Genomic DNA, 13,077 nt, shown 5'->3' on the forward strand with positions numbered 1-13,077 from the left:
AATAATGTTCAAAGAAAATTTCTATTCATTTCAATTTTTGTTGTCTAGTCAACTTCATTTGCCCTTAACTATATCGCTTAATATTTAATGTTTTCTCATACCGCCTCGTTAGGGTATTTTTTTATTTTGCCTCCTTAAGCAAGAGTTGCACAATGTTCAAACAATCAAGTAATTTGCCTAGAAGCAACCATATAATTTACAACTAATTGAGCTAGGACCTCCCACTGAAAAGTACTATAAAAGGTTGCCGTAACCAGACTCCTGTTCGCAGTTTAGGTTTTATCGTGCAGAATGCTGAACATATTTGATCGGGAACTGGAGAGTATTGATTATTTGCCCAAGCCTGGCTTAACTTGGGTGGAGTACAGCGCCTACGCATTGGGTATTAACATGGCGCCCAGGAAACGCAACTCTAGGCCCTGCAGATTGTGAGTTTTCTATAAAATTAGACACATTGCAATTCTAACTATGCATTTTTTCTTCTAGCTTACGCATTTTTGCACTTCTTGTAAATCTGAGCATTATCTACAGTCTCATTAAATTTATAATGGCCACTTATATGGTCTCCTTTGAAGCCTATGTAGAGGTTTGCTTTAAGTGCGATTTGTACGTTTTTTTATTATACATAAATTGGTCTCTTTTCAGGCTGTGCTACTTACCTTTCAGCTATCAGTTGGAATGGTCAAAATGATGCATTTTCACAGCTTTCTGGATTCTTGTGTGGAGCTGGTACGCACCACAGAGACGGGTGCTATATTAAAGCATTTGGGCCTGTTTGATTTGGGTAAGGGAAGGGCACTTTTATGTTGCTTGTATATCTCATAGATTGTTTTTTCAGATTTGACGAACCCTCATGCGTTGTGCAAGAAATTGGGCTCTATGTTGAGAAGGAGCTGGCTGGTGATCGATCGTCAGGTGATGTTCTTCTACAAGATCGTTTGCATGCCAGTCCTGTATTATTGCTTGCGGCCATATTTCCAATACATATACGATTGTTATATGGTCCAGGATACTTGTGAAATGACTTTGAGTAAGTGAACAAACAAAAACGGTAGGCTTTTGGCTCATAAGCAATTTACTCTATGTAGCCTATCCAGCTATCGTGCCCTTTGTGCACCTGGGTAAACATGAATTCCCCTCATTCTCAGTGCGTTTCATTCTCCTTCAATCTGGTCCGGTTTGGTGCTTTTTTGGTAGGTCTTGATTTACGTTTCATATGTTTAAGTGTCTTATTTAACTTTCAACAGCTGTCTTTGGCTTCAACAGCCTCTTTGTGGTGCTTACCAACCATGAGGCTTGTCTTATAGAGGTCTTACGATATCTGGTCCAAAATTCCACAAATAATGCTGTGGTTCCGAAATCCTCCAGGGTTTTTTACATTCGCTGTTGTGCCAGACTTTTTGCCCGCATCTCGAGGTAAGACGTTTACTAAATTGTTTGTGTGGAGATTTTTAAAGTTCTCTTCCACAGACATCATGCTCAAATTGAAAATGTTTTTAAGTATATAATCCTAGTCCAATGCGTGATAAGCAGCATTTTGATATGCATGTTGCTCTATAAGATCAGCACTGTGATGGTGGGTAATCTGAAGATCCCTAACTTTATATAGAATTTGCTTTATTTTATTTCGATTTTGTATATTTTAGGAAATAGGCTGGGTCTGGATGGGCATGATTATGGTTTACTTGGTAACAATTACTTTGGAAATCAGCCTATATAATGTCAATGCGCAAAAGGTCGAGTCTCAGGTAATGTAATCCCTTGAACATATCTTTATATATTTTATAGAGCGAATTATTGTTTTTCGACTGGTACAATTGCGCCTGGTATAACGAATCTGAGGATTTTAAATTAATCATTAAACTAATGCTGCTTTTCTCAAGGCGAACTTTTGTTCTAAGCGTTGGAGGTTTTACCAATTTATCCCATAAATTTTTAGTACAGGTTAGTTTAGAAGACGCTCGTACAAAGAAATCTTAAATTCTGCTCATCAACTAAGTGATTTGGTTTTATCTCTACATTTAACTTATCCTCTCAATCCTTGGCAGGTTTTTCGCATGAGCGGAAATTTCTTTTTGCTATTGCGCAATATGAATAACAAATAATGCTCTACACGTACTTTATACAAAATTACAACGTTGGAAAACATTTATTTTAAGGTGAAATTCATTAGGCGACTTAAACACGAAAAAAATATTGTAATTGGCACATTAAACGTAGTTGACAAATATGTTAATAATGTATAGATTGCAATATGGAATAACCATATGGGGGAGATATAGAAATGCAATTGATTTGGAGTTGTACACGGCACAGTTTTCAATATATAGTAGTATAATACAGTCGTCCATGGCTGGCTTGAATTTAAAGCACAATTGGCAGTTAAGAAATTTGTTGCATCACATTATTTTGTTAATATATGAACGATGCTTTAAAGCTTAACGTCTCTCAATGTTTTTTGTTCATTTCTTGGTTTTTGTTTTTGTTTTTGTTTTCTGGTTTTCGTTTATCGTTTTTTTCACTAAACAAAATATTTCTGCTAAAAGACTAAAATTACATAATTTCATTCAACGGCTACGGCTAATTCCGATTTGTTCGTATTCGCCTCGTACTTAGATGTTAATTGAAGTAGTCGGTAGTTGGTAGTGCACTTAGTTAGGGTATGTATGTCTAGGGCTCCAGGCGATTGCGCCTAAAGCAACCACTTGGCAGTGCTTCAGATATTAAACGTATATTATCCACCTCACCGGATAAATCGGCCAACTCTGCTTCGTATTTGTCAATTAATTTCTTTTGGATATTGCGCTGTTCTCGGTACTTCTCAATGCGCCCAGTTAGATTCACTCGATTGATGTCGCTCTCCACGACAGTGAGGCGATTTTCTGAATGAAAGTTGTTATTAACAAAAGGGTTCGCTTTTAAGAGATTGCACTTGCTTACCCAATTTATCCAAATCATCTGTGTTGATGTCCCTCAAGTTCTCCAGCTCGTCCTTGATCGCTGTCAGCTCTGCGTTGGCCTTTTCAATTTGTTTTTGTGCCTCCTGCGTGTCAGCCTTGGCCTGACCCACCTTGCGCTTGGCATCATCCACGAGATTGTCATCTTTGGTTGAATTATCCTCCAGATTGAAGATATTCATTTCAGTCAGCTTCACGCGATGATTCAGCTGGTCAGCCTCGTCGCGTAGCTTGCGGGCAGCGACCTTGGTCTCATTTGCCGTGCGGCGGATCAGTTCGGCATCCTAGAAGTAAATATCTGTTTAGTAGAGGGCATGGTAAGGATCTAGGCATGTCTTACCTTAGAGGCCTGTTCGGCATACTTCTCTTGCGCTTCCTGGGCATTGCTCTTGGCCTCATTGGCATTCTTGTTGGCACCCTCTAGAGCCTCACCAGCTTGGCGAATCAGATTGCCAGCATTCTCAATTTCCATCTCGATGCTGGGCACCGTTTGCAATGCTAAGGCAGCCTTCTCCGAAGATCTCTGCACATCCGACTGAAAGCCGGCCAGAGTGTTGTAGGTATCGTTGGCTTCCTTGAGTGTACTGTCGCCCTGCTGTACCGCCTTGGTGGCGCGTTCGTGGGCAGCCTTGGCGCGCTCCAAGAGCTCGATGTCATCCTTCTTTTGTGCATCGGCGCTGGGTAGTAAAATTTTGAGTTTGGCTAAGTGCAAAACGCACCGGCTATGACTTACCGTTCGAGAAGTACCTGGGCAAAACTACTTTCTGCCTCAAAATCGGCAAAGACCTCGCCATTGCTGTTGGATAACTCGTTGATCTGCTTGAGCAGGTCATCGGCGCGCTCATTGGCGGACACGGCCTCCTTCTTCAGCTTGTTGATGTCAATGTCCGGCTGGGTTTGTCGGTTCACATCGTTGAGCAGCGTGAGGGCCGCATCGTACACCTCGTTGGCCTTGCGCAGCGCCTCCTTCGAGGTTTGGACGACAGTGCCCAGGGATTGCTTGACCTGATTCAGTTCGAGGCGCACTTCAGAGCGAAGCTCAACGCCGACCTTTTGCTGCAAGTCGATGGCATTCTTGGCCAGCAGATGGGCCTTCTCAACAGCATCTTTGGCGTCCTTGGCGTTCTTTAGATCGAACTGCGCCTCCGACTCGAGGCGATCGGCAAGAGCACGTGCCTCGCGTGAAATGTCCGATATCTGCTCGGACTGTTCGCCAAACTCCACGGACTTGTTCTGGGCCTTGGCCAAGGCCTGCGCACCCTCATCATTGAGCAGATCCAATGCCTCCTGCAGCTCCTTTTTGGCATCATCGATGATCTTGTGCAGCTGCGTGTAATTGCTGCGTGCCTTGGCGATTTCCGCGTTGGCATCCTGCTGAAGTGCATCGGCACTTACCAAATGACTGCGCATGCTATCCAGGCGCTTGTGCAGATCGTTGATGACCTCAACATAAGTTTGGCCGCCTTCGCCAGAACCGGAGCGCGCATCCTGTGCCAAAATGGCCACCTTCTCCTGCACTGCCTTCAACTTGCCCTCGAACTCCTCATCGTTGGTCACTGGCGTGCGTGCGATCTCGTCCAGAGTAGAGCTCAAATTGGCTAGCTTGGCGCGATGCAAATTGGCCGCCTCCTGCACCAGATTGTAACAATCCGGACAGTCCACACAGCCACGATGGCGATCGTATTTGTTCTCCTTGCAGCGATCGCAGCGACGTCCCTCCACATTGTCATTACATGGACACTGGCCATTCTGATCGCACTGGAAGCCCTTGGAGCCGCTCTCGTCGCACTCGCACGGCTTGCAGCCCTCCACAGAGAAGCCAAAGAAGTAGTTGGCGCACTGGTCACAGCGCACGCCCACGACGCCCGGCTTGCAGTGGCACTGGCCCGTATACCTGTCGCATGTGGAATTGTAGCTGCCGACAGGATCGCACAGACAGTTCTCGCAGCCATTGCCGGATCGTATATTAAAGTAGCCGGGCTGACACTCGCCGCAGTCGCGTCCAATCACATTAGGCTTGCACTGGCACTGGCCAGTGACCTGGTCGCAGCGCGAGATGCTCTGCTCGTCCTGCTCGGTACCGGCGGCATAGCAGCTACAGCGATCGCACTTGCCGTGGGGCAGGGCCAGCGGATCACCAAAGTGTCCGGGCAAGCATTGGTCACAGTGTTCGCCAGCTGTGTTATGGATGCACTTCAAGCACTCGCCGCTGGTGCGATTGCAGTTGCCCACCGCATTGGGATCGACATTGCCATTGCAGTCGCAGCTCTTGCAGGTCTGCACCTCGCCGAGCAGGCCAGTGGGATCTCCATAGAAGCCGTCGCTACACTGTTCGCAGCGGGAGCCAAAGTAGCCCACGGGGCATTCTGTGCAGATGACCGTGTCGCCGTTAATTTGCAGGCAGGCACCATCGTTGGGGCAGGGACAGCGCTTGCAGTCATAGGGTGTGCCGCCCAAGGCGTTGCCATAGTAGCCCTTAGCGCACTGGTCACAGTTATCGCCCTGTGTGTTGTGCTGGCAGATGCAGCTGCCCGTTTCCGAATCACAGATATCCGCATGGCCATGACAGTCGCAAGGTATGCAGGGCATAAAGGGTCCGCCACGTGCCGGACTGTGGCGATAGCGTGGCGCGCAGGACTCGCAGAACTGGCCCAGATAGCCCTCGGGGCAGGTGCACTGCTCAATCCAGGTTGCCGGTTGCCCGGCAGCGCCCCTGTGCGCCGTTTGCAGCTCCACATCGTCCAGATTGGCCTCGCCCTGCACGGAATAGGTGGCCCTGATCTTTATAGCCGTCAGATTGGATAGTATCGAGAGAAAGCCTCGCGCCGACTGGCTGGGCTGCCACTGATAGTCGTGATGTTCATGCAAACGGAAAGTGTACTCCTTGACACCCTGGTCCGGTATGCCGTTGCCCTGGGCAAAAATGGGTAGTGAGATTTTGCTGCCGGCGCCTTCAAGGATGACATCGCTGGCACTGCTGCTGGGTCCCACCTGACCCACGAGCTGCAGCTTGAACTTAAGGTCGCGATTGTAGGAGGCACGCTGATCGCCCAGGAAGCGATCCGGCGCCTGGAAATATACGTATTCATTGCCCTGAGCTGTGGTGCCAATGCTGCGACTATACTGATTGTATTTGATATCCACGTCACGGCGATTCAGATCAATTGCTGTCCAGCGTTCCTTGTGCTTGTTGAAGCTGGAGGTGACGGAGACAATGGAGTAGCCGGGTGCGGTCTGGCACTCGGAGGTGTGGCCATAACAGAAACAGGGCGTGCAACCAAAGCGATTGCTCTTATCCAGATTGAAGAAGCCCGGCTTGCATCTGCCAAGTGTAGAGATTAGAGAGCTGAGTTGGACTTACTTCGCCACGTCTACTTACTCGTTGCAGCGCCTGCCCTCGACGTTCTCCTTGCAGAAGCAAATGCCGCTCTCGGCATCGCAGGCTGGCGTATTGTCATGGGAGCCGCGCGGATCGCAGCCACATGGCTGGCATCCATGGGGCCCGAACTGGAAGTAGTTGTTGGCGCATCGATCGCACTTGTCGCCTGTCACACCGGGCTTGCACTGGCACTTGCCCTGGCTGTTGCACTGCAGCGAACGGGAGCCGACGGGATCGCAGCCACAGTTGATGCAGTAGGCGTTGTCGCGCATATAGAAGTTCTCCTTGCAGCGCTCGCAGTTGGGTCCATCACGATTGTCGCGACAATCCAGGCAGTGGCCGCCGTGACCCGTCTGATTGAATAGATTCGCATCGAAGTAGCATTTGTCCGCAAACCCGTTGCAGTTGCAAGCTGTAAGTAGACAAATTGCATGTTGAAAGTTGGGTTTCTTTTTGTCATACTTGCGAGGGTGCTTTACAGTTGATGAGGTACCAGTGTGCATCGGCGCTGGCGCCTATCAGATTAGTTTCCAGGGCATGGTCATAGGACCAGCCGTACGCTTGGGTATGGGCCACGAGGCAGCCAAGTTGCAACCACAGCCTCAACATGACTGACAATTGGTCAGCATCAGTTGCAAGCTGTGGCAGTTGTGCCAGCTAACGGCAAAGCAGTTTGTCCTTATATAGGAGGTAAGGCACAGTGAGGCGAATGTTATGGAATACGGAACTGAGAAAGTCTGCCAAGCGAATGCCTGACCTAATTTAAAATCGGACCTGGGGCGAATTGACGGACCTGGGCTTATAGACCTTTGCCCACTGTGCACACTGTAACCAGTTTAAGCGGTGGTTCTGTTTGCCTACCTTTGCACTCGTTCACTTCGGTTGAGGTTGCCCTCTTCCACTTGACGTCATTGTAGAGCGGCAAGCAGCGATCACAGTCGGGCCCGTCTGTATTATGGCGACACTCGCAGACCAGTGTACGCTCCCCATGCATTCCAGTGCTGGCCACACACTTGCTGGCATGTCCGTTGCACTTGCAGCGCGCACCCACCGCAATATCGCTGATGGCATAGAAGTAGGACTTCAGTACTTGGGAATCGCCGAACAGCTCGTCACCGAAGGTATTTAGGCGATCCAGTGTGATGCGAATGTCGGTGGCTGTTACCCACTCCTGCAGCTCCGCACTGCGCTCAAAATTGATGCCGCTCGGGCGACCCTCGAGCGTGGAGAAGGCAATTTCACCGTCACGCAGCGGAGAGATGTCGCTGTATTCGCTGGTGCAGAGGGCGTGAGCCTCGCCCTCGCCCTTGCGAATAGCACGCGAATCGGGCAGATAGTAGGTGTCCCGACAGGCGGCACTGTAGAACTGGTAGGGTATCCAGGGGCCGTTCTCCGAGGTGCGTTTGTAAATCGTAAAGGACTCGGGACGTGGCGAACGGAAGAGAATGCGCACGTAAGTTATGTCGTAGGATTTACCTAGAATTGAAAAAAAAAACAGATTAACACATGTGAATGTTACTTTGGCTTTGTCGCCTATTGGACTTACGCAAATGCAGCGTTAGATTCACATGGTTGGGATGTTGTATGCCCTCCAGCATTGTCTCCGATTGCCACCAGGTGGGATTCTGTGGATCATGCAAGTCCGTCAAGTATGTGGGCTTGTGGTCTTCATATCTAAGCGAAAAAATAGAAGATTTATCATGTGGTTGTTGTTGCTCTATGAGGGTCAAATTTGTAATTTACCTGCAGAAGGCGCAGTTTTTGTGATTCGGATTCATGGTCTGCATACAGAAGTGATTATCCCCCTGCTCACCGCAGGTATTCGTCGATTCGATTTGCAATTGGTAGGCAGCATTTATAAATTCGGGCAAGCATTTCTAAATGGGGTTGCGAGAAATATGATAAAACAAATTTGTAGGCTGTGAAACAAGACTGTTTAAGACCAATCAAATGACTGTCGTTTTGGAGAGCAATAGGAAATTTAGGCTAGCCCTGTTTCTCTAAATTTCTAAATTTAAAAAAAGCTTGAAGAGGCGGCGTAGAGCGCGACAGTTTTGGGCAGTTTATGCCCAACCAAATATTCTTGATTGTTCAATTAGTTTGTATGTCCACATTTAAATTAACGTCTAGCAGATCTATTGACCCCTCAGCAGTAGAGCGTGCCACATTTATTTCACTAAATTGGCTTGCCTGACTGTCAACTATTTAACTATGCTTTGTTAAATGGGAATTTCCACCCACTTTCTCGAAAACTCAATAGACTTACCTGCGGTCGGCCATACGGATCGTAGCACTCCAGGGCCGGCATAAATGTGGTGCCGCGCAGCTCGTGTCCGCCGGCGGAGTTGATGGGCTGGCGTTGTACGCCAAGTGTAGCCGTCGCACAGCTGCAGAGCAGCGCTCCGGCGAGCAGCAGACGCGCCGCGGAGAAGCCTTCGCTGAGACTCCGCCTGTTGCGCCTCATCGTTGGCCTTGGTTGTCGACTGGTATCCGTGCTTTACAGACTAATTATTTCACTAGGATATAGGTTTTTTGAACACTTATGCGAGTACTTCCAGTATTTTGGGTGGGCGTTTTTGATGGGTATTTGTTGTTTTTTTTTTGTTCACTGTCACAGTTTAAAGCATAATTGCACTTGAGTTAAAAGGCATCAGTGACTCAACGAGATGGTGGCTGGTTCTGGAGCGGCTTCACTCGCTGCAATATGCATAAGATATTCGATTAGCTAATGCCTCCAGATATACATACTATGTGTATATATAATAATAATTTTCGGCTAGAAATGTCCAAAAAACAAAACCATCTGTTGCACATATTGTGTGAGCTATATAAAAAGCGTTGCCGCTGCTTGGTTTTAATTAGTTCGTTCGCCGGTCCAAAAAACAAACTTTGCTGTCCGGTCAGTCAATAAGTTGCCCGATCTGTGTGTGTGTTAGTTCATTAAAGCCTTCCCCAGCAACCGCATGGGGCCGGGTTCTTTCAGTACTTTTGTGTAAACAAAACAAAACAAAAGCCAAAAACTGCAAATGAAAATTTCAAATAACAACAAAAGCAACCAGCAAAGACATAAATAAACACTCATTCAAACACACACACACACATATATAGTTGTATTACGAGCTGGAAATGAACTCAGGCATTGCCCACAAAATTTGTATTTCCGACTATGTGTATGCAGTACGTCCCTCCAATCCAGCAGTAGCACCAACAATGCCCCCCAACTTGGTCTAGCCTCTGTATGAAACTTGAAATAATTCCAAACGATGATTTCATCTTCATTTACTCCGCCCATACACACCACATATATGTATCTAGATACATATCGCATGTATCTGGATAAAGAAAAGTTTGCAATTATTTAACGCAACAAAAAATGTGCAGGCTATTAAAGAACTTGTTAAAGGAATATTTGGATGCACTCGTCTTATTCTTAGCCAAGGTTAGATTCATTTAAACAGCGCATCTCTCAGATACTTGAGCTTGTGCCTAAGTATATTTTTGTGTACCGCTAATTAGCAAATATGCACAGCAAATTGAGTCTATTTACTTAGTGGAGATTTCAGATGATATCATTTAATATTTATAGTGAGACTCTTTTTGGAAATAGCTAGGTTAGGACCGTAAGATTGTTGTATAAAGCAAACTTGGCTGAATACTCGCATCTGCCTGATTCGATAGAGTAGGAAAGAAATATTTAAAACGTGGAATGGGACTTACAAGAATTTACCAGTTATAATGAGTCAGAAGCGGAAAAAGGCAGCATAAGCATGTGGACAATAGTAAGATTATTCTTTTCAATAGAATATGAAGGGTATAAAAAAAAGGCTTTTTATATATATTATGTGAAATGAAATATTCCAGGTTTATAGAGTTCTAGGCGTCCTCTAAATTTTGCTCTAGGGACATTATTTGAATTCTTGATTAAATATGACAATAGAAATATGTTCAGCTTCTTTCGCATATAATCCAAAGAAAGATGCTTCGTTTTCTCATTTCTCACTCATTTCTTGTATCAGTTCCAGGAATACTTTCATGTCTTTCTAACTCTATGAAGATCGTAAGAGAAACATATACAATTATAGAAACCTATTTTAAATCTTTCGCGAATCTATCTTGATCCATAGAAAGGCCATAATTATTCATCGAAAATGAAGAATAAATTGAATAATAATACTTTTAAAACATCTCCACTCAATCATTTTGCCAATCATTAATCAATATCTCCTTTATAACTCTTTCTGCTTGTATTCCATTGATACAATTTTACTCAGCACACGATTTCGTAACACAGTCTTCTAGATTTTAACACAACTGTTGATTGTTTGCACAAAATTTGTAATTCATTTTTATCAGTTCTTAATAATAGCTTAGGGAGTGTGCACCCCTCGGGAAGAACACTGTTGAGCTCGTTGTAGTCGTCATACAGATTTATGTTGTGGCTTATCAGTAGAGTCTCACATTTTTTTTTTTTTTTTTGAAAAAAAAAACACAAAAACTGTTCAATTTCGAAACCGAATTAAGCACAAGAAAATCTCGAAGACTGTCGCCGGGGCAACATTTGATACACTTGTGAGGCCAAGTGAGTGTGCGAGTGTCAGTGTGTGAGTGTGTGTGTTTGCGTGTGTGTGCGGTCGGGTGTGTGGAACCCTTTGGGAATGAGTTCAGCTGAGGCCAAGTCTCAAATACAAGCACTGTTTATGCTGTTGCTGTCATACAGAGATATTCTATATACTTATATACATATAGCACGAATGAACATCCGCTCCATTCAGATTTGAATTGTTGAGCTGCTGCTGCGGCTGGGGCTGGAAGAGCTGCTGCCTGTTGCGATACGCGCCTATGAACACGAGTTCCTTTTGCGATAAGAATTTGGGGCTACGAACTAGTGCGATATGGTGGCATGAACTGAATGGAATTGAGATTCAGTTTGAGACTGAGACCGAGGCACATAACACAAAACAACACACTCGGCGAGCGGATCGCAGTTTGTGGTTGTTTTGAAACGGCGCTTTTTGTTTGCACCTTTTGGTATTTATCTTTATTGAAGCGTTTGTTTTTATCAACTGCTTCACGACACACACGCTCACGCACACTCGCACAAACGCACACCAGCTCAGGTAGAGGAAAAGCAACACGAATTCACTCAAAACTGCACACTTGGGTCTACGCGCTCAGATACTTTTACGAAACTTGGTTTTTGTTGTTGTTGTATATATCTTTTTTGTTTTTGGTTGTATCTCAGCGCTGCACAGGGCAAGCAGAGCAACAACAAATACTGCGTTATTTTCGTTTATTTATGGCTAGATACTTTATTTTTTTGTCTGACTTCTAACACATGCTGCATTTGGTTGATATTTTCATTTTTTTTTTTTCGGGGGGGGCTTTTCCAAAAAGATTGTTGTTTCGTTTATAAATAGTTTGCATGTTGCATGGAAAATCTTATGCAGTTGCATTCACATGTGCTTAAATGCATTTGTCATCGCATTTGCTTTCATTTCGAGTTTATTTTGTGTATTTGGCACCCAACTTCTCGCTTTTCTGCTGACTTGGTAATTGTACGAATTTTGTAGTTGCTTTGTTTCATTATTAAGTACATTTTATCGGGGTTTCTTTTCATTAAATTTTTTTTTATGTTTGACTTGTTGTAATTGTATCACTACACTGAAGGCAAGAACCTTTTGAGTAAACAGTTCGTCATACGCCGTCTGCCACACACACACACACACACACACACACACGCACACACGCACATACACACAAGCACACAAACACACATCCACATGCACCAACACACGACAAGATACTTTTTTATCTTGAGGTTTTCTTTTTATTGCTGGCAGCGCCTGCCGCCACGGCCAAAGCAAACAAAAAAAAAACCCACGATACACAGCGCGAGACAGCCGAAAAATGTATTAAAAAAACGGAAGAGTTCCAGAAGAAAAGTTAAGACTCCTCCGCACACAGCACACAACACTCTACACACAGCACCACTGAACAGTTCGGCGGCAACGTTGTCGCACTTACTCCGCACAGAACACCACAGGCAACCGCTAACGAGGACGTCCAATGCTCAACTGACTCTTGAGGAATGCGGCGCAACCGCTCAGCGGCTCTCGTTGAGTGAAACTCTATGCTCTGCTCTGCTCTGTTCAGCTCGTATCTGTATCTGTATCTGTGCCTGTATCTGTATCTGTGAGTAGCTGTGCGATCGTTGCTGCTGCTGCGGCGCATGGGCACTCGCGGAGCTTCTTGGCTGGCTGGCTGGGCTTAGCTTAGTCGGGCAACTATGTTGTTGAAATTGGAGAGCGAACGTTTCGCAGATTTGTGAATTGATGTTTAATTGTAATATTCCTCCTCTTTCGTCAGGTCTGAAGTTTCAAGCAAAATTCGTGAAGTGCACAATTTTGTTGGTCTTGGCAAATATTTGATAACTAGATATGAGCGAATAATAGACATACATATATGCATGAGATCTGCATGTGACTGCTAGACCAAATTCCCGGCATTATCGGAGGCTGTGCTCTCCGCTCTACTTTTGGACTTATGTAGTTGCTTACAGAGCTAGCAGGTTATCGCTGGACAACTGATAAGAGTTCGTTCTACAAAAAAGCAAGAGCACTTTCTGTTTCATTGACTAAATTCATTTCTAAAAATATATGGCCCTAAAAGAGGAAGTGAAATTTATTGTCTGAGCAGTTATTGAATGAAAATCTATATAAACTAAATATATACGTTTATATG

At 45.2% G+C, this 13,077-nt stretch overlaps 2 protein-coding genes across 3 annotated transcripts in view; one reads left to right on the plus strand and one right to left on the minus strand.

Annotated features, from left to right (window-relative positions):
• The window catches only part of Or67b (Odorant receptor 67b), a 20,717-nt gene continuing 7,640 nt past the window's right edge, over positions 1 to 13,077 (plus strand). The window contains exons 1-10 of one of the 2 annotated variants that reach the window (XM_002047241.4): positions 1 to 428; positions 487 to 586; positions 646 to 784; positions 839 to 1,030; positions 1,089 to 1,193; positions 1,248 to 1,416; positions 1,471 to 1,576; positions 1,647 to 1,748; positions 1,789 to 1,944; positions 2,049 to 5,866. In XM_002047241.4, the coding sequence (XP_002047277.1) occupies positions 292 to 428; positions 487 to 586; positions 646 to 784; positions 839 to 1,030; positions 1,089 to 1,193; positions 1,248 to 1,416; positions 1,471 to 1,576; positions 1,647 to 1,748; positions 1,789 to 1,944; positions 2,049 to 2,105 (1,263 nt within the window). In that variant the 5' untranslated portion in view covers positions 1 to 291 and the 3' untranslated portion in view covers positions 2,106 to 5,866. Of the gene's footprint in view, positions 429 to 486; positions 587 to 645; positions 785 to 838; positions 1,031 to 1,088; positions 1,194 to 1,247; positions 1,417 to 1,470; positions 1,577 to 1,646; positions 1,749 to 1,788; positions 1,945 to 2,048; positions 5,867 to 13,077 lie in introns of those variants that run through there. The other variant, XM_070208023.1, reaches the window with a different exon arrangement.
• On the minus strand, positions 2,117 to 12,445 carry LanB2 (laminin subunit gamma-1). Its single transcript, XM_002047242.4, has 10 exons — positions 12,361 to 12,445; positions 8,603 to 9,033; positions 8,080 to 8,213; positions 7,883 to 8,010; positions 7,198 to 7,812; positions 6,337 to 6,748; positions 3,691 to 6,279; positions 3,298 to 3,634; positions 2,941 to 3,241; positions 2,117 to 2,882 (listed from the first exon to the last, which is right to left on the minus strand). Exons 2-10 carry the CDS (start codon positions 8,798 to 8,800, stop codon positions 2,671 to 2,673), a joined length of 4,926 nt encoding a protein of 1,641 aa, XP_002047278.1. The 5' UTR covers positions 8,801 to 9,033; positions 12,361 to 12,445; the 3' UTR covers positions 2,117 to 2,670.

This window comes from Drosophila virilis, chromosome 3 (assembly GCF_030788295.1).
Source record: "Drosophila virilis strain 15010-1051.87 chromosome 3, Dvir_AGI_RSII-ME, whole genome shotgun sequence".
Lineage (NCBI taxonomy): Eukaryota > Metazoa > Arthropoda > Insecta > Diptera > Drosophilidae > Drosophila > Drosophila virilis.

What these genes read in the sequence shown, in the direction of transcription:
- LanB2 (XM_002047242.4), bottom strand. Translation starts at nt 8,800, where the DNA reads ATGAGGCGCAACAGGCGGAGTCTCAGCGAAGGCTTCTCCGCGGCGCGT. An exon ending in GAGGGCAGGCGCTGCAACGA is followed by an intron (nt 6,280 to 6,336) that starts GTAAGTAGACGT and finishes TACACTTGGCAG; the next exon opens with ATGCAAGCCGGGCTTCTTCA. An exon ending in ATGCCGAACAGGCCTCTAAG is followed by an intron (nt 3,242 to 3,297) that starts GTAAGACATGCC and finishes ATTTACTTCTAG; the next exon opens with GATGCCGAACTGATCCGCCG.